The sequence below is a fragment of the Scomber scombrus genome, chromosome 14, assembly GCF_963691925.1.
Source record: "Scomber scombrus chromosome 14, fScoSco1.1, whole genome shotgun sequence".
Lineage (NCBI taxonomy): Eukaryota > Metazoa > Chordata > Actinopteri > Scombriformes > Scombridae > Scomber > Scomber scombrus.
In genome coordinates this window covers 22,345,795-22,371,037 of record NC_084983.1, presented here as the reverse complement: position 1 = coordinate 22,371,037, position 25,243 = coordinate 22,345,795, and the positions used below count along the sequence as shown (strand labels likewise).

The 25,243-nt window shown below is 38.5% G+C and overlaps 1 protein-coding gene across 2 annotated transcripts; it reads right to left on the bottom strand.

Annotated features, from left to right (window-relative positions):
- Positions 1-1,951: 1,951 nt before the first annotated feature.
- sec24a (SEC24 homolog A, COPII coat complex component) lies at positions 1,952-23,483 on the bottom strand. Of its 2 annotated transcripts, none has more exons than XM_062432878.1 (23): positions 23,110-23,483; positions 18,623-19,264; positions 15,646-15,831; positions 14,294-14,356; positions 13,358-13,524; positions 12,623-12,810; positions 12,174-12,276; positions 11,672-11,798; positions 11,034-11,143; positions 10,726-10,838; positions 10,395-10,513; positions 9,976-10,031; positions 9,420-9,626; positions 9,075-9,198; positions 8,498-8,656; positions 8,027-8,200; positions 7,831-7,941; positions 5,841-6,016; positions 5,517-5,654; positions 5,192-5,296; positions 4,420-4,512; positions 4,136-4,239; positions 1,952-3,552 (listed from the first exon to the last, which is right to left on the bottom strand). In XM_062432878.1, exons 1-23 carry the CDS (start codon positions 23,162-23,164, stop codon positions 3,438-3,440), a joined length of 3,435 nt encoding a protein of 1,144 aa, XP_062288862.1. In that variant the 5' UTR covers positions 23,165-23,483; the 3' UTR covers positions 1,952-3,437. The 2 variants fall into 2 exon arrangements, with proteins under 2 accessions (XP_062288862.1, XP_062288863.1); XM_062432879.1 differs by having other exon boundaries at positions 15,646-15,828.
- Positions 23,484-25,243: the final 1,760 nt, after the last annotated feature.

The window sequence follows — 25,243 nt, the reverse complement described above, 5'->3', positions numbered from 1 at the left end:
ATCACTCCTATTTAAGATGACCTGCACTGGCTTCCTGTTTCTTTCAGAATTGATTTTAATGTCCTTTTTGAATGGTATTTAATACCATATCAGCCACAGAAAGCTCAGAGATCCTCCACAGCTGATCGTTTGGTTGTACCAAAGGCAATTCACAACCAATGTGGGGAAGTGGCCTTTATGGTTTAGGTACCAAAACTGTGGAACCCCCTACCCCTACACCTCAGGCGACCTCTGTGGACATTTTTTTTAAAAGAGCTCAAAACATACCTTTACCGCAAAGCTTAGTTCATTTGTGTTTTATCTTGTATTTTACACCAGTTTTTATTTAGTTTCCCTTTTTAAATGTATTTGAACCTTTGTCCCTTTTTACCTGTTCCAATGTTTTTATTTTTTATTTTATTTTTTAACCCATGTTGTTTATTTCAACTGGCTCTACTTGTTTGTCCTTGTTTTTTTTTTTTGTTTTTTTTAAATGTAAGCACTTTGAGCAGCATTTTATGTATGAAAGGTGCTATATAAATAAAGTTATCATCATTATTATTATTAAGTAATATATTGTTTAATTTAGCTCTATTAAACAAAATATGACTTGATGGTATCAATCTTTTTAATCCTCCCAAAACGTTGATATTCTTTTAGTTGATTAAGCTATCAAAATGTATTTGTTTATTTCTTGATTGACTAATTTTTCCATCATTAGTAAGAGTCGTTAGGTTATACAGAGCAGAGGGCAATACTTGTGCTCAACAATTAAAAATAACTTGCCTGTGAGCCCACATCAACCAGCAGGTTGCAGTAACTCCATTGATATACACTGTGGGTGTGGCCAGTGATAATATGGTTGTGTCTAATCAAGACTGCGCTGTCAACCACAGCACAAGAAAGTCAGAACAACAGAAATAGGTCATATCTACAAGGAACTTTTGTCAAAATGAATGTCAAATCTGAGAAACTGTGCACAGACAAAGAATAACATTTTTTTTAAAAAGCAAAATTAAACAAACAACAATTATATTAAAACCTTATTTAACCATCACTTCAAAATCATGAAGGACATCCCTTCATAATGCAATTAGGTTACAATGTCAGTGACGGGAAAAATCCACATTTAATAAAAATGTATTTATAAGTTCATTTGAAGCTAGAATGAGGCTTCAGCAATCAAAATTAGTCAAATCAAGTTCCAGTCATCTTTCAAAGAGTCTTTTTAGTGCCAGAGTCCCACTTTTTTGCTACGATCCTTCCAGAAACACAATCAATAAATAATCAGATTCACTTTTAAGACATTTTTAGAAAAGAGTAGCTAATAATCTTGCTTCAGATCAACTGCAGTAATGTGTTTTTATCTCTTCCATCATGTTTCCACTCGGTGGTACACTGTAAGCACATTCAGAGGATCTTTTAATGGTCAGTATGAACAGGAGGAAAGATTACAGCGGAGAAAAACCTGTTTCAGCGTTCATTTGGGCACCTGACTGTTGTTTTAAGACAGACTTGATAAACCGTGTACCTATCCTTTAACCTGTTCAACAACATGGTTGTCTGGTTACTTGCCGTCTACCTGAAATCTAAAGAAATCCAACAAAAAAGTCTGTATTAGAATGGACAGGCTTGGTGATTTGGGGATGTATATATCATGCATATGCACAAACAAATGTCTGAATAAAACAATACTTACTCAGAGTGTCTAAGTGCACTCAGAGCAAGTAACATGAAGTAAACCTTTATTATTCAGTTTTGCTCTAATGTCTCAACAGAGGACAAAACTTGAGGGCAAAAATTAATCTTAACTGTAACCTGTAATGCAGGACAGGTGCTCTTTTTAAAATGTCAGTACTGCCCATTAATTAAATCCAAGTGAAGTCACTTCAATTTTCTTTGGAAATCCATTCCCTCTCTTGTGGACCCAAGACTGTTTTGACTTGAGTCCACACCTCCAAAATTCACTATGTACCAACACAGGCTATGTTTATTTTCATCAGTTTTATATGAAAGACAATTTTGTGCATGAAGACCAAAACATATTTTTCTGTTTCTAAACACATCTTGCTTATATAATACATAGATTACAAACTGTATGAAATCAGACCAAATCAAAAACCTTCATTTAAGTTCAGTCAATAGAAATACTGACTAAATTGGTCCATATTCTGCTCTATAGTCTGTTTTCACTGAATAAACGCTGTCCACCCACCAAAACACAAACTACATTTAAAAAGTCCCAAACATTTTATTTTCTTAGTCATTTCAACTTAATGTTTATACTAAAATTATCAGCATATCTTCACCTTTATATAACGCATTCTTTTCAATATACAAGTATCAATAAGCATGATTAAAAGATCACAATGGCTTTGTTATGTCTGTGTTAAAGAATTTCCCATATCCTATTATATTAAAATATTTCATATATAGAGTCTGTATTTCAACAGAAGCTTAATAATAAAAAGTGAGTTCCCATACAAGGCAATTATCGAATTTAATCAGATTGGGAGTCTCATAAATTAAACAATCAGAGAAAAAAAAAAGAAGAAAAAAAAAAAGGTTAAACAGAACAGCGATGTCGTCACAGGTGCTCTGAGTGTCCAGAAAGAGAAAGGATGACAAAGGGTTTCTGAAGGACAGATCAGACCAATGAAACAACTTTCCGCTTCCAAGTCCGCACATTCAAGGCAGCCGATGACGGTGAGGTCGGTCCACCTTCAAACACCTTTAAACAATTCTGCCTTTTACAACAGAGTCTCGGATTTGTTCGACACACACAGATATAATGACTGAGAAATTAAAATCACACATTCTGTCCTTCAGGTACGATATTAGAGTGTTATTAGAGCTCAGGTGTTCTGTATACAAATACTCCAGGTGACACCCAATAACAGTCTTTGAGTGCAGAAATACTAGCCTTCCTCATAAACCTATTCTTAAGCATACATACATACATTTGACATGTTTTTAGTAAAGACAACTGTGCTTTGTGAACAAACACACTTCACACAACCATTTGCCTGGACTGTATCTGAACGATACCTCAGTTAGACAGCATTGTTCTATGAGAATAAACACTGATTCATTCGATCATTGACATACATAATTATCATCATCATCTTCGTTGATTTCTTGCTTCTTTTCTACCTTCCAATGCATTGCTTCAGCTGGGTAAAAAGTGCCAAATAAGCATCAGAATGGATTTCTCGTCTCTCCATCCTCGCCCCGTCCTTCGCATAGTTTGATTTGAGTGACGCTTTACTTCAGTTCAGCGCAGAAGAGGTTTTCTCAGAGAGACGGTGGACCACAGCTGGAGATGGAGCAAGAGGCAACTTCAGCCTCCCACTACTTTCACTCACACATACACACACACACATATATATATATATATATACGCACACACATACACTTGATGAACATCCTTGCTTCAGTGTTGCCGTCTCCACAGTAGGTTATTTGGAGATTTGCTGTTGGATGTGCAGCAGGAACTCGTAGTAGGACAGGGCCGACTCTGTTCGGTCTTCGATCATGTTCTGCATAAAGCTGGCTTTCAGCTGGCTCTCGTCCCTGAGAAAAGCAAATGATAAAATGTTTAAAAAAAAGTCGAGATACAAGTTGCTTTTTTTATGCCAAAGTGCTGATGAAGGAAATTCAAACCTTCTGTTTTATTATGATTTTTATTTTATTTTGAATGTACTCTGAATTCTCATCTACAGAAACAAAACCTCATGATTAACTTGGTGCTTCTCAGTTTTCAATTTTCAGAAATGAGCAATTCAATCACACTAAGTGTAAAGTGATCAATTAAGGCACAACTTTCAAGGTTTTACCAGCCACCAACAGGGTTTTCAACACCTAGTGAAAAACAGAGAAACTTAAAAAGACCAGTGGGTAGGATTTAGTGACATCTAGCAGTGATGTCAAATGAATATCCCTCCCCTCACTCTTTCCTTCCAAAAACCCTTTAGATGTCACTAAATCTTACACACTGGTCCTTTTAAAACACCAGTAGATTACCTGCCATAGAGGTTGGAAGGATGACTAACTCTACAATCTAAATGAACAACCAAAGCAGGCATTAGCTGCTTTTAACTTCCCCACAGACTTGTCACTTGATTCTTTTCCTGAATGTTGTCTGTCTGTTGCCCACCTGATGACATGCAGGGTTGGGTAGAACGGCCTCTGTTCCCTCAACCAACCAATGAAAGCTCTGCTTCTTTGCGACTCTGCGGTGTCCAGCTCTGGGAGCAGATACTATAAGAGGAGAGAACGACAGTAAAGTTTTCATTAGCAGAGTGAAGGACGGCATGAGCGTGGATCACATGTACAAGATAAAAGGTAAAGTGGAGGGATGACCACCACAGACGGTGGAAGTAATTTGATGGAGTTTTGGTGGTTATATAAGTTAAACTGTGACTGCTGAAACATTCCTACCAGGTTTTCAGGCACGGCAGCGTAGTTGGGAACTCCCATGACTTGCATGAGGAAGTTGGGGTTGCAGTTCCGTCCAATCCACAGATACATCACCTTTTGGAGCAGAATAGACATATATTCAATATAATAACAGAGTTACTACTGTGAACACTTGCACACTTTGTTACTGAGTGCTTCAATTTTAGAGATATAAAAAAGCAGAAGCTTATACTGATGTTTTAATTCAAAGCCACACTGGATACCTCTGCTATATTATGCTAGCGTTGTATTCTAAAATCTAGATGATGGATGCTTTTTGTTATTGTTATTTCAGGCTATATTTTTTTTCCATAATAAACAGGACAACTACAATAGGGCTGTACCTAATTATTATTTTCTTTATCAATGAATCTCTTGATTAATGGTCGCAAAAACTGTCAGAAAATGTTTCCCAAAGATGATGTCCTCAAATGTCTTGTTTTGTCCACCACAGCCCACACTCAAATCATTTTCATAAGAATTCTAATTGTAAAAGCAATAACTAATTTTCTAGCCTCTAAAATGGGAGGATTGTTTTGTTTTTTTGTAATGATAATAAAGTGAATATCTTTGAGTTTTGAATGTTTACCAGACAAAAGCAAACTATTTGCAGATATCACCTTGAACTAGCATCTTTCACTATTTTCTGACATTTTATAGATTTACAGATAGATAAAGATTAACCAATAATAAAAGTAAATGAAATGAGCCTTTGTGAGCGGTGCTAACTGTTTAGGGGTGAAATGCTCCGCACCATTCCAGCATCCATGAGGAAAGCTCCATCCCTGCTGAGCTTTTCCACAGACAGCTGCAGCAGTTGCGGCTGAGGGATGGTCCGATCGTTGATGTTCAAAGCTCCCTGTGGATGAAGGAAAGAGAAGAAAATGAAGATCACTCACTGACACACACTATATAACTGGGGAAATTATTGGAATAAAAAAACCCTATAAAAAATCATTCCTGTTTCCTCTGAAACATCTGCTTTTAAAAAAGGAGACTATCCAGGGTCAATACTGTTTTTCGCTGCTACATCTTTATCCACGTGCAGACACTGAAAAGGAAACTTTCACCCGCCTCACCTCATCTGTCAGGTCATCCATGCGGTACAAAGCAGGGTGGATCATCAGCATGGAGTAGACCAGCGGCTGGTACTTCAGCTGACACATGGCAAACACCCGGTCATCTAGCCTGGTGCTGGTGCCTGTCCTGAAAGCTTTCTGTAAGGTGCACACATAAACACACGAAACCAGATCAATAAAGGCTTGATTGTGTATTTTACCAACACTACATCCTTGAAGTAGAAAGAGTTTAAGGGCCAGAAAAATGTTTAATCACTTAAAATAAAACACTAAGAGTCGGAGTGCAGCTGCTGTGAAATGACTGGATTTTGTGAAAACGCTCACCTGTTTGAGTAGGGCAAGGATGAAGAGGGGGAAGAGTCTGAGACAAGCTGGAACCAGCAGGCCAGGCTGCTGGATGGTCAACACAGACTGCCTGTACGACATCAGCGAGTCAATGGCAGCGTTGGTCATCGCATCTCTGGCGTCACTCAGACTGGCTGTCACCGAGCGGTCCACAGCTGCACAGAAAGACAGTGTAGGATTTTAAATTTCAGACTTTCGCTGCCCCAAGTGGTAGTAACACAGCTAATACATGGGCCTCACCAATTTTCACAGGTATTTGTTGCAGTTTTCTGCAAACAGTCATTTGAAAGATAATACTGTATAACTACATACAAACTCTACATATAGTGGCTCTAAGTTATACATGATAATTATATATATGTAGGTATTTAAATTGAGAGAGAAGTTGCTAGCAGTAAGTTGAAAACTGCTTTTTATAATGTTTATAATGCCTGAAAATGTACTAACACATTGTCCTGTTGCTGAGGTAGCAAGTAGGTTTTATATAAAGTGAAGGGTGTACAGAGGGTGCAGCATAATGCCTATAATAATTGTATCCCAACTGATATGCTATCCACCAATTAATAAGATAAGAGCGTTGAAAAATAAACTTAATGAAAATTGAACAAGAAAGTTCATTCTTGACCCTGGTTTGACAAAATGTGATTTATGAATGTATAATAATCTATACAGGAATTAAAAAGGGATCATTTAGCATTTTGGGCAGTACATATTTGCTTTCTTTCCAAGAGTTACATGAGAAGATCAATGCCACTCTCAGATATGCTCATTAAGTATGAAGCTGCAGCCCTCAGCAGGTTAGCTTGTCGTCACTGTGAGGTTGCCAGGCAACCAGTTAGGACTCCAGGGAATCACTGCTCCTGGCCAAGAAAACATTTTTACACTCCAGTTTGTGTAAAGATTAAGAGCTTTAGAGATGCTGACTCCTAGTGTCATATTTAAAGCACAGATATGAGATTGGTATCCATCTTCTCATTTAACTCTTGGCACATAATGACGATTTGAATGTTTAGAGTTTAGAGCAGCTGTGGGTTATCAGTCAAAGTAAGACACAAACAACAGAATTCACACTATACATGGCTTAGACTGACTATACAATTGAAGTGTTAGTGTTCAATTAATGCATCAGTAACAGCTCTCCTCCAGCTGACCTTCATGATGAAATTAAATTCAAAATGTCAAACTTCTTGATATCATATTCTTAAGAGGATAAAATATCCATGTCTGCTTTGTAAGTGAACGTGAACTGAGACCGCATAGATCTGAGTGCTCAGTGTGTGATGGTTGCTAGGCGACCACAGCTGCCGCCACTCATCACCATCTGTCAGTGCTTATAACAGTGAAGTCAATGTAAACTTTGCAATGATTTCACAGCAAGCCAATCAAATGAATAATTATTGCATCCAAGAAGAATAATTTTAGAGTAATGATTCATCCAAATCCAAGTTTATACACACACACCAAGCTGATGCTTCTCTTTTGAAATATGATATTCATGTTATGATGATCTGATGTCATTTAGTGTCCACAAAATTATAACTGGCATGAAGACAAAATGCCTTGAACACTGCATATGTTACATAAGCCTTCATACTCAAAGTTACTATAAACAAGGATGGAAACACCTGAAAATCATAAATTGTAACAAATATTTTTCATAAATTATAATAAATATTTGGTAGAAACTAGGGATGCATAACTTGACTACTTAAATTCAAGAATGAGTTGTGATATATGGACAATTGCTAAATAATTTTAGGGTATAAAAATGTATAATATTGGAGGTTTTCCCAACTCTGATGTCACATTTAATCATCATGCACACCACCAGAATATGGTGGAAAAAAGTATTAATTTAGGATCTAATCTTTCAATATTGTGAGTTTAATGCGTATTTAACAACCTCAGTCACAATGTCCTTCTAAAAAAGTAATCTTATGTGTTCCCTTTCAAGTGTCACAGTACGTACCCATGCAAGCCAGCAGTCCACTCATGGCTTGAACATCGGCCCCAGCAAAGATATCTGACAGAGAATTAACCACGGGGAGACACAAGGTGTGGACACGGATCCTTCTCTCTCCTAAAAGAGAAAGACACATTATTTCAACAGAACAGAAATGTTCACAGCTTTGACTGAACCTCTAATACTGTGTGTTTATATGTACCTTTGCTGGAGGTGTAAAGCAGCGCAGCCTGGAAAGAGACGACCTGCATGTCGTCCAGGTTTTCCTCGATAGACATCTGAACTGCAAAGCCAGCATCTGGGTTCACGTTGGGGAGAGACAACAGATCTGTGGAGCGCACAAAGAAGTTTCCGTGGAACGTGTGGATGGAGAGACCTGCAGAGACACAAAGAGAGACAAATTGTAACATTCAACTGCAAAACAATTATCCCCAACAGCAACAAAAATCAATTATGTCTGGACTCTAGAGACATATTCCAAAATATAAGATCAAATAGCCATCAACAACAATCCTGACTGTTCAAAATTTAAATTATGCTGCATAAATCATAATAAGATGAAAAACAACTAAAAAGCAGTAATGGAAAAGAATTTACTAATCACATCTAAGAATGTACAGTATGTGTGATACTTAAGTCATTGCTCAACCCAACAAATCCTGTGCCAACAGACCTTTGGTGCAGCGTATCCTCATGACAGCCTCGAAGCCAATCTTCCTGGTTATGTATCTCTTCAGCTCTTTCTGGAAGCGCTCCACCTGAGCGGGGTTGTGCTGGTGGTGGTAGGAGGGGAAGTAGTAAACGCTCCCTGCCGAGTATCTGGATATGCAGCCTGTGGGAGAGAAGGCAGACAAGAGGAGAAATGAACAGATGAGATGCTATGTTTTCTCTCCCCATCTCTCTCCTGCTGTGCTCAAATCTGGTATTGTGGAAAAGAGAATCTGATGCTTCTTGTGTCTGTATCTGGCTTTTTACCATTATTGATGGTATATAAACTTGGGTTGGCATCACTAGATTTCCAATGAGTTTTTGTTTTTCATTTATTTGTTGGTAATAATCATAATATTGTTCAACTAACTTTACTTGCAAAATAATGTCCTCCTGTAGCTACATCAAAACAAACAATCAGAGGGTAAATTATAAATCTGAGGTTGCTGACAAAATCTGGAAAAAAAACATCAGTTCAAATTGTCCTGTGTTCCTTCTTTTCATCTATCCTCCGTCTTCCATCCATTTAGTCCAGGACTCACCAAGTGATGCCAGGTCACAGTACTGAGCGCTGAGCAGGAACAGGTCAACAGCGACCTGCTGACCAGAGCAGTCCAGAGCCAGCTTCTTGTAGAAGTCTGTCGCTGGGGATAAGTGCTGGATGTCCTGAAAGAAAACAAAGAAGGTAGGACAATAAGCTCAAAATATTAACAGGAATTTGGCACATTCTCAAGATCTAATTATAGCTGAAAAGCTACAAAACAATTATACAACTGCTCCTACGATATGCTGCTGCTGTTGGGTAAAAGGCTATTTAATCCCACAGTACAATGTCCAACACACATCTCACTGATATTATGAAAAAACCTCATCATCAGATCTCTTACCTTAGCAGATGCCCGCTGGTTGGGGTCCTCTCTGGACTGGAGTGCCCCCACACCGAGGTTAGGCAGTTGGGTCTGAAAAACAGACAAGCGCCCTCCAGTGGGCGACAGCAGCTTGAAGGCTGCTTGCAGGGCTGAACCCAGGGCAGACTGGGTCTCCATGGTCTTTTCAAATAAAGTTGGCAGGCTCTTCAGAAGATCCTGCACAAGCTGAAAGACAAATACAGAGAGGGAGACTTATTTTCGTGATGCACACTTGATCCCTACAAGGGAGACTTTAGTTTTGTCATTTCATCTTTATTATATCTGCGAAGAGGTTAGAGAGGATCAGCGAGATTTCAGTCATTTCTCATTCAGCAGTGTGGCTGAAGTGTTTATAGAAAAAGGAAATCTTAAATATACAGTAGTTGTCAATGTCATTTCCTATAAGGTGCAAAAAAATAGAAAACACATGGCTAAGATTATGCTTAAAATTCAGAAATATGACAAAGTGAGGAGGTTCTGGGCTATTGAACAACATTCATTTCCAACAAGTTTTAATCAAGATAAAGTTTCTTACCTCTTTGCATTCATTGAGGTTAACTAGAAGGCTGTCTGGTGTTGGTAAAAAGATATCTGTGCAGAACAAAAATGTATCATGTAGACACATTAAATACAATCATAAACACTGATGTTATAAAAGTGATGAAACAAATTTTCAAAATTGAAGCTATCATAAAGTGATTCATTTCAAGAACAAAGAAGAACCACTTTTTCTGGTGACATCAATAATTAAAACAGAAAAATTAGTAGTCATCTTGATTATATACTTGATTCTTTTCTCTGAAATCTTTTGGCTGAAGGTAACAGTTCCCTAAAACGCAACACCTAGTATGAAGTTTATTGATCCAATCAGTCTGTGATCTCTTCATACCTTATATATTTATTAGCTCTACATTTTTGCACAAACATCTGTCAAGTTACAGTAATATATCTCACCTTCAATGTCAGAAACAATGAGCATCTGAGGCTGGGAAAGCCCCTCCTGGAGGTTGTAGAAGTGGATCGTGCTGTCAAAGGTGATGAAGCCTACCTTTGTCCGCGAGTCTCCAGGAAGCCTAGGACACACAGATGCTTCAATAAACTAGTACTCAGGCGATGAGAATGACCTATTTCAGCTATATTTATAGAGACTCATTTCAACCTGGCTGTCAGAAGTTATGTTAGTGCTGTTGAATCCTCATGGTGTTAAAGCACCAGAGGAATAATGACAAAAAAAGGCCCCGATTTCTTCTATCTCTAATAACTAGAAATTAAATATTGTACATACGCATTGATGTTGTCCAGCAGTGACTGACAGAACACATTCAGGTAGCCTGTCTCCACTGCATTGTGGGATACGTCCAGAACAAAGAGGTAAACAGCAGGCTGCGGTGGCCTCAGCTGGGAAAATCAGGGCAAGTAAATGTAATTTAACACTATAATCAATATAAAACACACACAGATTACTGTACAGATTTTGTAAGTAACTTTAAAATTTAGTATATTAATTTACTACTAGTACTTTTATTTCATTTACAATAGACTGAGCACACGGATAACTGTTCACATTTGTCAATAGTGTGTGTTGAAACCTACCATATATTCTGAAGGAGCAATGAACTCGATGGTGGCGTTCTGGACCTCGGGTCTTTTGTGTGGCTCTCCGTACGATCTGCTGACTGGGTTGTACATAAACTCCTCTGGAACTACAGACACAGACACACAATCAGACACCATCTCGTCAGATTATAGTGTGAAATAATTTGCTGTGTGCTTTGTTCCTCTGTGGTCAGTGTAAAGGCTGTATATAAAGATGGTCCACAGTCACAAAGGTAAAACTGTGAACTGAAGCTGTGGAGTACATGGTGCTACATGAGGCATACGACCTACAGTTATTTAATCATGCTAAAGACTTTCATCCACTTCGCGTGCAGGTATTCATAATGATATAGTCATTACATAATCACTGTAATAAATGATCATGAGGCAAATAGCTGTTTTCCTTCTTTGCTTTTTTCCATATTTCAAATCAGGTGAAACGTTTCTGAGATGGTCTTGCCACTTTCTCAATTTATTACTTAATTGTAATATACGTTTTGTTGCTCAGCTGTATTAGACTGAATCTTTGTCAGCTGCCTCCGGTATCCTCACTGAAAGTAGCTCTTTTAGAGAATATTCAGAAGATATCTCTGGTAAAATACATCTCTTCCATCATTCCTCCCAACTATTCTTACCATCATTAACCCGATAGCACAAGTTGCATTTCCACCTCCTCTGGTCCAGGAAGGAAACGAAAGGGTTGATGTATGTTCTGCAGGACCGACACCTGACGATGGTGCTGGATGTCACCACAGGAAGTTGCTGCAAGGAAAGCCACAGAACAAAACCGACCCCTGTGTGAGAAGTGCCTCTAGGCAAAAGCATTTTCTTGTCTGCGGCTCATTGTAACTGGCATTTCAATAAAGACTTTCTTGTTGCTGTCCAAGTTGTGCAACGTCTCTGTTGTCCGTGTCCTCAATTACAACAGGAACAGACACCAATTCATTCCGACAGATTTTGCCAAGGGGGGCATTTAGTCAAATCCTATCCTAGTCGGGTTACGCACCAACATGACCAAATAATATGGTTTCTCCAGGAGAAATGTAGCTGTGTTTACCATGTTCCTCTCAATCCCTTACCCCAACTTAATAAACCAGGTTTCATGTTTACACAACATTTAAGAAATAGGCTTTTTACCGAGAGGTCTTTGAAGGGATGGAGCAGCAAGCCTAGTGGCATTTTGGCTTTATTGAGCAGAGACTGGGTCTGAGGGATGCTGGTCAGCGTAGAACGGAAAACCCTGGAGGGACACAAATACACAGAACTTGAACTGCAGGCCGAGATGATGTTATATATGGTATTTCACATGTACCAGTTTGGTATGTGGGTCCCTGGGTTAGATGAATGGATGAACCTGTGAAAACTCTGTTTTGCCTAAAAAACATTTTCCTAGAATGACGTAACGTACTGTATACAGGGACAAAGTCATGCTTATGCTAATCTAAAATACATACAGTGCATGCACAGATGGTAACCTTACCACAGACAACATTTTGTTATTAACTGTAAGCTATTTTAAAATCATTTAATAAGCACAAATAGACAGAATATAGACAGATGCTGTTGATTAGTCCACCATCGCTTACTCTGGGTGGCAGTTTATCTTCTGCAGATCTTGGGGCAGGCAAGGTATCGGGGCGGGGACTGGAGTTGGTGGTAGCAGGTTCCTATCCTGCAGCAGGTTGACCACTCTCAGGGCCTCAGGGGTGCTGGACTGGAGGCTCATGGCCGCCAAGGATGGGCTCAGCTGAGCTGGCCCGGGACCACCAGGTGGCTGAGAGACGGAAAAACAAGAAGCATTTAACCAAAACCTGAGACAGCCAAATTATTTAGTATGAAGGGCAACCAATGCTTTGATTGATAATTTATTATCTTAAAGTCTTATCATTAAATAAAATATTTTGTTTTCTCAAAAGTATTTTTCTCGTAAACACCCAAAGAAACAATTCAATATTATTATCGTGTATATTTGTGGATAACACTGGCTACTGTCCCATGTGTAACAAAATGTTTGAAAGAAAAATAAACTTTAAAAAAACATAGATAGATATATCAGCAAACATTTGCTGGAATAAAATTAAAAATTAGTTAAGGTGATGAAATCCAGACACACATAACATAAGCAAACTGTGTTCCTTCATACTGTAAAATTAAGCACAGAGGTTATATCTCAACGTCAGCTTAATGTTTCTGTATAGCCTGAACAGACAGAAAGGTTTAGCTTGTGTGCTAAGTGAAAAGAATATGGATGACAGAAGTGGCAGAGCATGTCGATACACTAACAGCACGCAGTCAGTGAGCTGCTGAAACATGCCTCTCACCTGCTGGTATTGCTGAGGTCCTTGACTGTAAGGCTGCGTGGCGGCCTGCATCGCAGGGTGCATGGGGGAGGTGGCGTTGTGGGGAGCAGAGGTCTGCTGGTACCCGGGGGGAAGGGAGGGGTAGTGACCCAAGTGCCGACCCGGAGGTCCAGGCTGAGGTGGACCAGCTGGGGAAGAAATAGGAACAAAAATTAGTTTCGTTTTCACAAGAAATCAAACCAACTGAGCAGCAGTTATCAGTGAAAAAACTAAAGATGAACCTCTTTACTGGAAGCAATATTTTATATTTTTCTTACACTCAAGAAATACTATAAAAAAATACAATGTGTTAGTCTGTCTAAAAATGATTTCTGACTTCTCTTCGTTCCCTGTGGCACTCAGAGCTCATTCTTTTCTACTGAAGACAAATCTTTAAAGTGAGTCATTTTCATTTTTTAACACGGCTCAATAGTTTTTAACAAATGTTGCTCAAAGTGCATTTGGTTTTCGAGACCATTATCACCTTCAGATAAATACATATTTGGTGCTTTAATAAGTGTTATACTGTATCAACATAAACTTCAGTTGCCTAGTTCATGGTAGTTCTAGTTAATCAGCGGCTCGCTGATGTATTTTGTTACTATGAAAGCAGTTACTCTTGTGACATTGTGTATTTAGCAACATGTACAGAAAAATCAATGCAACAGGCCATGAATTTTAAAATTTTGAACAGAACTGAAGAACAAATTTAATGTTTTAGATGTTAAATAAAATGTAAAGAAACATTTCAGAGACAAAAAGAAACTTTTTTTTTAGAAATGCTTTGCCTCCTCCAAGAGAAGAGGCTCATTTACTGTCAGGGTCTATTACTGCTATGAAACTCTGCTTAGTAAAAAACAAGACTGTACACGTGGTTGGTGTGAAAAGCTTCCAAGATGTGGCAGAAAAAGGCCTTACCCATTTTGTTGTCAACATGATTATAGCTGTTAGATGGTTGTGGGCCATTGCCAGCCACAGTTCCTGTTCCAAAGCAAAGACATGTGGTATGAATAATTTTAGTGACACTTTTTTGCTCTTTCTATCTCAGTGTGCTAACCACAGGCGATAGATATAGAACGATCTGAACTACAGAACAAGACACGCATGAGATGGACACAAAGGAGGGACTATTATGAGACATTGTTAACGATGGTAATGATGGAAATTGTTGTATGGTGTGTAAAGAGACTTCATTATCTAGACACATGAATTCAGTTTATTCAGAAGTCAAACAAGAGACACGGTGAGAATGGATGACAAGAGGAAGATAAACTACCGACAAGAAATATATATCACCAGGGATGCACTGATAATGAGAAATGACTGAGCTAAAGCAGCATACTTGACAGATTCCTCAGTACTAACACCCAGCTACATAAGCGCATTGTCAGAGATCAAAGGAAAGCATCTTGCCTAATATCTCTTGACTCATTTTCTTTCTCTAGAAGTAACAATATTGGAGCTCCGTATCAGCTAATCTTCATATTTGGCATCAAATTAAGGGGTGAAAAAAACAGAACGAGTGCATCCCTAGATTCAATGAACGACAGGATGGACACAACACTGACGGAAACAGCTAACAGCTACTGACAGATTTAGCCACACCTGGACATTCAATATCCGCCTCCTGGCAGTCGGGCTCAGTGGGGGACAGAGTGCTGTTGACAGTCCCCCCACAATGAGCTGGCATGTAGAGGAAGGATGGGGAGGGAGGGGAAACAACGAAAGCTGATCAGAACAAAAAATGATTGGCTTGTTAAAAAAAAAAAAAGGGACACACAGTCCCTGGCTCAAAGTGGTACAATATCTGTCATCGCTGACAGTGTGCTGAGATGACACAGACCCACAAAATGTTTGTACATTACTTACCTAATTTGTGAGGGAAACATGTGCTGCACTGACTTCCAACATTTTAACGAGCTTGCTAACCCAGTTTAAAACATATACAGTCAGACTGAAACACTACTGAGGCACAGGCTCTGTAGCTACACAATAACCACACGCAGATCTATTAATCCACCTTCAGTGACTTCTTAAGTTTTTTTATAGAAACCTACCATACCATCGATTTCATTTTCTTATCCAGTTCAACTAACATCGACTTCAATGCTCTCACAATAAATTACTAGTCCCAGCTTGCTGAGCTCATACCAGGCCGTTAACACTATCAGCCGACGTCACATGTAAATAAATAATCAAAGTAATAAAGAAAGTATAAAAAAATGTTCCTCTACAGGTTGTCACACCTGAGGACTAAGCACAAAACGTACCATCTGCCTTTGGGGGTGGCGGAGGTGTTGCATTGGCCATTGGGGGTCCAGTGGGAGGCGGTGCAGGTTTCATGGTTGGTGGTAGGCCTGTAGGTGGGGGTCCTGTAGGTGGGGGACCATAGGGAGCTCTGCTGGGCTGATATGTGTGGGGAGTCATGGGATTCATTGGCGGGGGTGCCGTGCCTACTGAAACAGACCGACAACAGTGATTATTATTTAGGGCTGGTATCGACCTTTCATAATGTGACACGAATATATAAAAATGGAAATAAATTGCATATTTTTTACTTACTATTGTGCAGCTGACACACAATTATATATTCAAATGTACAAATGTTCAAAAACACCTGACGACCTGTTCTTTCATATACTATAAAATGTTCTCCTGGACCATAAAATAGTGACTGTGAATGTCTTTTTTTTATAAATACATACAATACACTCACATTAAGGATTAATTAAACATTTGTTAATGACTGAAGGGGATGAATGGGAATTGGTGTAGAGACTAATTATGAGTCAGAATATGAATAGTATGTAAGGTTAACAGAGTCGTTTCTAGATTTGAGTATTACTCATTTAGTATATTATTATGTAACCAGAAAATAAAAGCAGCTAATCCTCACATTTCAAAAGCTACAACCAGCAAACTGTTTGGCTTTTTTTTTTATGAGCAGCTCAAAGTTGTTAAGTAATTATCTATTTTAACATGTATTAATCACTTCAAAGTCCATTCATGTGGCTCAGCTGGCACCGTGAGGTCATTTCGACAGAGTGATGACTTCTAAATTTGTCTGCACTACTCTGTCATGCAAAACACAAGAGTGTAGTTGCAACATATCATGTAGACGGCAGATATGTTGCATCACAGAAGCGCTCGAACGTTAAGCTCTGAGTCGAGGTGACAACAACTGGTTGAAATACTGTCCAACAGCCAGCAAATGTCAGAGCAGCGACAGAACCCAACCGTCTCTACTGACACAACAGTCACTTAACATGTGTCTGAACCCTAACAAGCTATTATTTTTCAATACTGTGTACATAATGTTACTATTCTTTTACTATATTTTTTACTGCTATTGTCTGTTTTATTGCTTGTGTACTTATTATTTATTGTTTTTATAATTTCTATTGATGCTCTACTACTTTTTGCTATCCACTTGCTGCTGCAATAATGTAAATTTCCCCACTGTGGGACTAATAAAGAAATATCTTATCTTTTTTTATGTTATCAATGAATGTGTCAAATAAGTTTGAGTATGAGGTGTCCACATTGTTTTCCTAAATGATACATGACCTTCGTGAACGGTGTAAATAATTGCGTAATACCCCATACAGCTTGATTATTCTTACAGCAGTGACAGAAAATTGCGATTGCCAATTATAATTATAAGGACAACTTATTAAATTAAAAATCTATAACAGCAGGGCCAGAAGACATAGGCATAGTCTTAATTAGATTAGAGATTAGATTGAGATAAGGCTGCATGATTATGATTAAAATGATAATCCTCACATTGTTCCCTGTGCTTTTTTTTGGGATTAATTTATCATTCATTACATATCAATCATTATTAACGTCAGTAGTGAAATGAGTGATATGTTATTGCACAAACTGGAGTCCACAATAATCAAGTGAACTGATTTGTCCTGATGGTGCTGCTGGGGGGAAAGGTCTCTAAAAAAATCAAGTAAACTCTTCTTGTTGGTAGAGTGAATGTGAACAAAGATTTTCAAGCCAATGCTACAATAAGATTTAGAGATATGTTGGTAACAGCCACAGGCGATTATGTGACCTCTACTTTACTGCACTAAAGATAGCTTTAAAAAATAAAATAAAATCAAGGCTAATTCACAAAACGCTTTGACAAATCATTCAGACACTGAGGCCACAGATTACACAACCAACAAAACCACTTCCTCCAGCGAAAATGTTCATGAGTAGCTGACAAAGTTTCTCAGATTCACTCCGAGTGGCCTTTTGTTTTTCATTATAAGCCAAATACTTCACCATGGAGACAGATGTTAAACTCTCTGCCCTCTTGGCATATTTTTCAATCGAAACAAGAAATCAAACCACTATCAAAATGGCACAAATACCCCTGAGACAGTTGTGGGTGTTTCTGCCAATATAAACATCAAAAACACGGTCATTTTAGGAACACAACCGAGGCCCAGTAACTGAAACTGTGCCAGAAAAAAAAAAAGTAGATTTACCCTCAACAGCCACGTCATGCGTAAGAGCTGCAATGGAAACAATAAAATTTCTTCTTTGAACTTTGTACAAATTCAGAGCAAATGAGTCTCTGTGCCTGGGAGGAAATCCAGAAGCGGCATCGAGCCAACATGTTTAGTGTAAGGGCAGAGGGCAATGTCCAGCTCCAACATATCAGCATACTAGATACTCATATCTGCAGCACATCAGTCTTTTATTTAAGACAATGACGAGACACATTCATCCTTCTTTAGAGAAGTTATTGGGAGGAGTGTATGGGGGCTAATTTATAAAACACAGTGTATGTTTTTAAAGATATTACAGTGATTAGGTGATGGGGGGACCCTTGACTTGATAGGCTGACGTTCACTAGTCTGATTTGAAACTTGAAATGGTGATTCATCTTTTTATTGATTTGGCTCAAGGTGTGCCTGCAATATCAGCTTCTCATTTACCACAACGGCATATTGTCCCCTCTTCTCCATGTTATCATTTCAAGTAGTGCTGGGCAATAAACTGATATTATATTGATATTGTGATATTTTATAGATATCATCTTAGATTCATAATATCATGATATGGAATAAGCCGTTTCCTGCTTTTAAAGGCTGCAATACAGTAAAAATGTCATTTTCTGAGCTTACCAGACTTTTCTCTTACCTGCTTTTAACCACTTAGTCATTATATCCACATTACTGATCATTATTTATCAAAAAACTCATTGCGTAAATATTTTACAAATGTGGCTTTCAGTGTTCGTACCTGGCTGGATGTATCCATGCAAAGAGGTGGGCGGTGCCATCCCTGGGCCTGGTGGCTGGGTGGCGCTGTGGGACAGGGGGGCTGGTGGTGCAGAGCTGTAAGGTGCTGATGATGGTGGCGGTTGTGCTGTCATGCTAGCAGCTGGGTTCACATGATTTGCCACAGGGCCACGAGGTGGTGCGCTCATGGAAGAAGTGGGCGGCCCCATCGGTGGTGGGGATGTGTTGTACTGCCATGCTGGAGCCACGGGCGGCTGCTGCTGATGATGATGCTGCTGCTGCTGCTGGGGGTTTGGGTAATAGCTACTAGAAGACACAGCAGGAGGGGGAGGTGTGCCCTGTGCAGGGGGAAGCCTCGGACCAGGGCTGGGGCTGGCAGAGTGAGGAGGAGTATGTGATGGAGCAACTCCCATAGGAGGCCTAGTCAACAGCGGCTGGCCTGGAGCAGCTGGGTAAGAGGTGGGTGGTGGGCCAGACTGGTAGCAGTTGACTGAGGGAGCAGGCTGGTATGACCCAGAGGGATAGAGTCCAGGGCCGGGGGGCATGGGAGCTTTGGCCTGCATTGGATTGTAGGTTGGTTGGTGAGTCATGCCGTAGCTGACCCCCGGCAGCTGCTGCATGGCAACTGGATTCTGTGACGGACCTGAAGACGGGAGGAAGTAAAAATATACATGTTAGAGAAAGTAGGTCAAAAACAGCAGGTTGATGTTTGTTATTAGTTACACATTTCTACTCCCAAAACAACAACACACACTCCTTCAGACATGCATTTCACATTGTACATTTTCTTTTGCATGTTGAACGTGCTTCTTTTTTAATATCATTACTTTCAAACTGCTCTACAGCATAGAGCCAGGCCGATATATCAGTAAGCCGATATCGACCTATCACAGGTATATCACTATTGCTGGATATGTTGTCCGATACGTGCCAATATAGTTTTGTACATTTTTAAAGTTATATAAACAGCATTTTCTGTATATTTGATCCTTTAATATACATATAGTTTAATATACATGTGTTTGTTTGCTCTGTGTGTTTTTTTATTCATAGCTAAATAAACTTATTGTATAAAATGAGTGCACTGAAACAGTAATCACCACTGGTTTACTGTAAAATAACAGCTTCCATTATATATCCTTGTCACAAGTGTTTGATAACCACATTTTCAAATAAAATGTGTGTTTATGTATATATTCTTAATGTAACATTATCACCCAATATATACATATCAGATATTTTTTTTGCTCCCTGATATCTGTATCGGCCCCAAAAATCTAGTATCGGTCGGGCCCTAATTACGGACACTGTAGCGAGAAGAAAAAGAGGCTGTTGGACTCTCTCTTGCGTACCAGATACCACAATGTGCACAGGGATTGCAGCTCTCTAGGTTATGGACCTGCCACGCTTACCCAGAACCATTATCAACCATTACTATAAGGTAGCCTTATGTGGAAGGTCGAAAGCCAAGTCTTTATCTTAAGAGAGATGAAGGCGGCAATGTTACAGATTCAGAGTCTAAAAGAGCTTTTGTTCGTGACTTAAGGTGAGTGTGTTTTGATTAAAGTGAATCATTGGGTTTAAATCTGAAGAACAGTACAATAAGTGTAAGAAAAGCAGGTGACAGTGCTGTCAGTGACGACAGTGAGTGAAAACCACTCAGATGCACCAAATGACCAATGAACGGACAGCCTGGGGTGTAATCCCTTTACCTTAATCATGATCTGCGCTCAGTGACAGTGAGTGTGGATCTCAGAGCCAGAGTCAGACCTTTCTTTACTGAACCCACACACAAAAACCGGGCTTTGCTTTTTTTTAGATAAGAAATACAAATAAGCGTTACTTTTAAATTAAGATGTAAATGTTTCAGATACCAGACCATGGTGTTATACTGAAGATCAAAGCACTAATTGATTTCCTCTTTCTTTTCTAATTAATTAAACCAAAGAGTATGGTCTAGACCTGCTCTATGTGTAAAGTGCCTTGAGATGACTTTCGTTGTGATTTGCCTCTATATAAATAAAGATTGACTAATTGATTTACTCTTCCTGAAGTAGTAGAAAATCTTGTTTAAAGCAAAAGCAGATCTTAAAAACGTATCTAATGATCAGCAGAGAGAGAGAGAGAGAGAGACTGGAGTGGTAATTCATATCAATAAATGTGTTATCTAAACAAGAACCGGTGCAGAATCAGTGACTGGATCCGTCTTTACACTCTTAATGATTACATAATGCCAACACACTCACTACTATCCACTTAGTCCTGCACTACACCACCGTAGGTAGAGCTAAGTCAGCAGACTGAGATGGGATTAGTGAACAACTCTTCTCAATGAGCAAAAGATAGATGAAGGCACATAATCCACCTAAAATCTTCAAATCTTTGTCCTTCCTGAAAGCATTTTTTAAGAACTAAAGCTTCTGGCCAGAAAGAGCCTGAACCGGTCCTATCCGCCAATCTCAACTCATTTATTTAAGTTACTGTAAACACTGGCGATGAAAATGAGGGAATTGTTCAGCTTGACACCAGTTAAAGAGAGGACCTTTAAAAGGTAATTTTGTTATTAAAGTCACAAACATGTCTTCAAATAACACCACAGAAATGTAACTAAAACCCTTAAAACTTAAAATTCCTATTTAGATGGAAACACTTTCCAAGGAAAAGTGGATAATGTAAGTTATACCAGAGCATCTTCTGACATTTTTTTTTGGTATAACAAGAACATATAAATCAGACAAACTCAAGTGTGAAATTTAATAATAAATAATAATAATGCATTTTATTTAAAGGCGCCTTTCAAAGCAGTCAAGGACACCTTACAAGACACGTAAAACAACAACAGAACATCAAACAATATAAATCAGCTAACATTGATGTGGAAGTTAGTATAATTTTACAAAGATGAATAAATAAATAAAAGCAGGTTACTGTATGTTCATCGGTCAGGCTGGGTATCGGTACTCAATACCTTTAAAGGGTATCAACCGAAATAAATTGATAACAAGTAGTATTGAAACATCTCCCATCCAAAATATACCTGCAATCGATCCTTTTTGCACCCAGAGCCTTTAAAAAATATGACTTTTTGTACAGACTTGCTTCCAGTCAATCAACACAAGCGTGTTTTTTTTTTAATGCAACATTTGATTGGCCCACTGCCACAGCAGCTACAACCAGTCTGTGATGCTGAAATCACAGTGAATTTGAGTTAATAGTTAAATGCATTTGTGTAAAAATCAAATCATTTAGATGTGGAGGAGTGGTGGCTTCTGTATACATGATGGGTATCGAATGAAGTGCTCAATCTGTATTACTTTAAGGATGTGTGGATTGGCACTGGTTTCGATACCTAGTCCCATTCATCAGATACAAAAACTATATATATTTTTAAAAGGTGAGTGGAAACTCATTGCACTGAAGATCCCATCCAGCTTTAATGACATGTTGTTACAGTTTGCTTCTTCTGTCAGAAAGACACTGTTTTCAGATTAATTAGGGCTCTAAATAACAGACGAATTAACATCATTTGGTGACCAATCTGATACAAGATAAGAACATGATTAAAGGGAGAATGGCAATGAAGATAAGATGCTCAGTTTATCTACAGCTTTAGAAAACCAGCATTATTAACTAGAGCTGTGCAATTGCTTCATCTGCATAGTATAAGAGGTCTCCTTATAAAGGTAGTGATAAGGAAAGCTAATGAAGGCTGCACTCTGTTGCAATTTGGTCAGCTGTCACTATTGTTGTTGTGCAATGTGTGCAAGTAACCTCAAAGTTAGGTGAGAGGAGTCTGAATGAAGGATCTCATATATTTGGATCATCCCCAATGTGCCACATGTACAGTAAAACGGAAAAGGACAACTAGAGATATTTAACCTGCTGACAACCCCGTGAGGACACCAACAAACCTGGGAGATGAGGACTGCTCACTGCCAATAAGACTAAGCTACAAGACAAAATCATGTGGATGTGTTAAAACGATGTGGCAAGGAGGAGGTAAAAGTTGTGGATAACAGAGTAGCTTCTCATAGTGGAAAAGTTGTCACTAATATCACCATGTGTGTTTACTAGGGGGACACAAGGAGGTAGGAGTGGGGGTAGGGGACATCCCAACACTTGGCTTGAAGGTTTTATGGTGTCTATGACCCCTCAGTTTGTCAACCTGTTGGGTTTTTTGCCACCTCGACAAACCCTAAAGTTAGCAAACACTAGGCTAAATCCAGAGATTGTTATAGTTAAGTTTGCGTTGGAGATATAAATTGTTTGCCTACTTTAAATCAGTGCCGTGGCAAGATTAAAGGCAGATACAATTGACAGCTCACTCTCGCTTGGTTACGTTAAGTTGCAGCGTTTCCAATCAAGGCAGATAGCTCACAGTTAGCACATTAGCCACAGAAGATAGCGTGAACCGATTAGGCTAATAGTAGCTACTTAGCCCTGTGTTAAGTTTACGTATAAATGTATGTGTGTGGTTTTTTTACTCACCATTCGCATACGTCTGTCCTGTCCCATTTTGAGAGTTAAATCCCGCACTTGACATCTTGAAATAGACACCAGGATCTAATAATTTGGAGGTTTTGCTTGGTTGGCGAATAGCTAGCTGCGTCTTTTTAAAGCTAAGCGATGCTAACTAACTTAGCTGGCAGTAAAAACGTTCTCACACTTTGTGTGTTTTTTTAAGTCAAAGCGGCGTCTCGTAGCTGCTTGTATCAAGAAAACAAAAAAAAGTTAATTAGCTGACTTGTTGTGTGGCTGGCAATCACAGGGCCATGGCTGTTATCGAAACCCCCGTTCACAACTACCCCACACGGGTGAGTAACGACGGGCCTGCTCTCAGTTATGATCGTTACTTCTCCTCTTTCACCGGAAGTTGGGATCACCCAGCAGGAGCGACGTAAAACTCGTCGGGCATGCGCAGTGTGTACACGTGGCATTTCCTCCCTGTGCTCTTGACTAATTGAGCGTACTGGAAACAAGAGGAGAGACAGCTCAGATTGGATGAAGAAGAAGAAGTAGAAGCTTTATTGTCATTGCACAGCGAGATACAATTAAATTTCGGGTTTGGCAGTAATCCTTGTAGCAGCTGCAATCAGTATAAATATAAATAAATATGTGTTAAAATAAATAACAACGTATCTAAAAAAATATGTATAAAAATCAAGTAACAACAACAACAACAACAACAAGAACAAGTTAATGTGCAGGTAAAAATACTTTAAAAATCACCGTCACTCTGTCTCCTTTGGTCTTCAACATTGCATTAGGCACAGCTATGGGGTTCCTGCCAGAGGAACTCAAACTTCATGTAGGTTGTTAAGGGGAGAGTAGCTCTAAAATGTAATCCAGAGCAAGGCCATGAGTTGCCTTTATGTTATATGTAGGATCTTAAGATCAGTTCTAAAACCTAAGATGTAAGATGTATATTTATTGATCCCCCTTGGGAAAAATTCAAATTGACACAGCAGTACAGTGGAAAAAAGCAACGTAAGGGTGAAAGTGTACTAAAAACTGAATTAACAATAAATAAGACAAAAATACAATAAAATACAATATACAGTAAAATGGATCTTTGTATAAATAATCTGCAATATATAAATTCGCAATATGCAGAAGTTCCTGAGATTATATACATGTGATTGTTCCTACATACAGAATATACCCTCATACAGATAAAAATAAATGTGTAATGTGCAAAAATCTGAGATATATACATGTGCAATGTTTCTGTGATTTACATAGTAAGGTAAAGTAAATACACTTGTGCATACTGTTGTACATGTGCAGCATCAGTCTTTTTTAACTGTGAGTTAGTGGTGGATTACATTTTAGAGCTACTCTCCCCTTAACAACCTGCATGAAGTTTGAGTTCCTATGGCACGAACCTCATAGCTGCACTTAATGCAAGGTTGAAGACCAAAAGAGTCCTTCCTATAAGGGACTATTATGAAATGAGAATCTCAGACTTGCAAATTCAATATCTTCTGTTAAGTCAATTTTTAAAACTCACTTTTACTCTATGTCATTTTTTATAATCTTTATTGATTTACATTACTATTACTATATATAGACATTTATTTTATTTGTTTTAATGATACATATGTGGGAATGTGTGTGCATTAGCACTGCATTTTTTATTTTTTTATTTTTATAGGTGTTAACCCTTTGTCACACTAAGTCACATCAAGAAAAATGGTATTTAAAAAATGATGTATTTGCTTTTCCTACCTATTTGGGGCCATGACAACATAAAACATTGATTCTTTTTTCTTACTGACCCTAAATATTATTTTTTACAGGTTTCTAATAAACGGCTGAGCAGACCTACAAAGGGTTAAAGAAGAAATAACATTTGTGGTTGGTCGTTTCTATTTCTATATTTAAACCAATCACAGCTGCTGTCTTTGAAATATTTTATGAAATATTATATTATTTTTAATCATATGTGGAGATTGTATATTGTAAGATGAACATCACATTATCCTTTTTTTTCTTTTTTCAGCTGTTAAAGCACTTTGTAATTGCTTGATTTGGTAATAAATATACTTTATCATTATTGTATATATTTCTTTATCTCCATCTTTGTACAAAAGTGATACTTAAGTGAATAACAAGATTATTT

Bases quoted from the DNA above. Each gene is read 5' to 3' on its own strand.
- sec24a (XM_062432878.1), bottom strand. From the start codon at position 23,164: ATGTCAAGTGCGGGATTTAACTCTCAAAATGGGACAGGACAGACGTAT. The intron at 11,144-11,671 runs GTAAGAATAGTT...CTGTGTCTGTAG, and splicing joins GTGCTATCGGGTTAATGATG to TTCCAGAGGAGTTTATGTAC. The intron at 10,032-10,394 runs GTGAGATATATT...TGTTCTGCACAG, and splicing joins CATTGTTTCTGACATTGAAG to ATATCTTTTTACCAACACCA.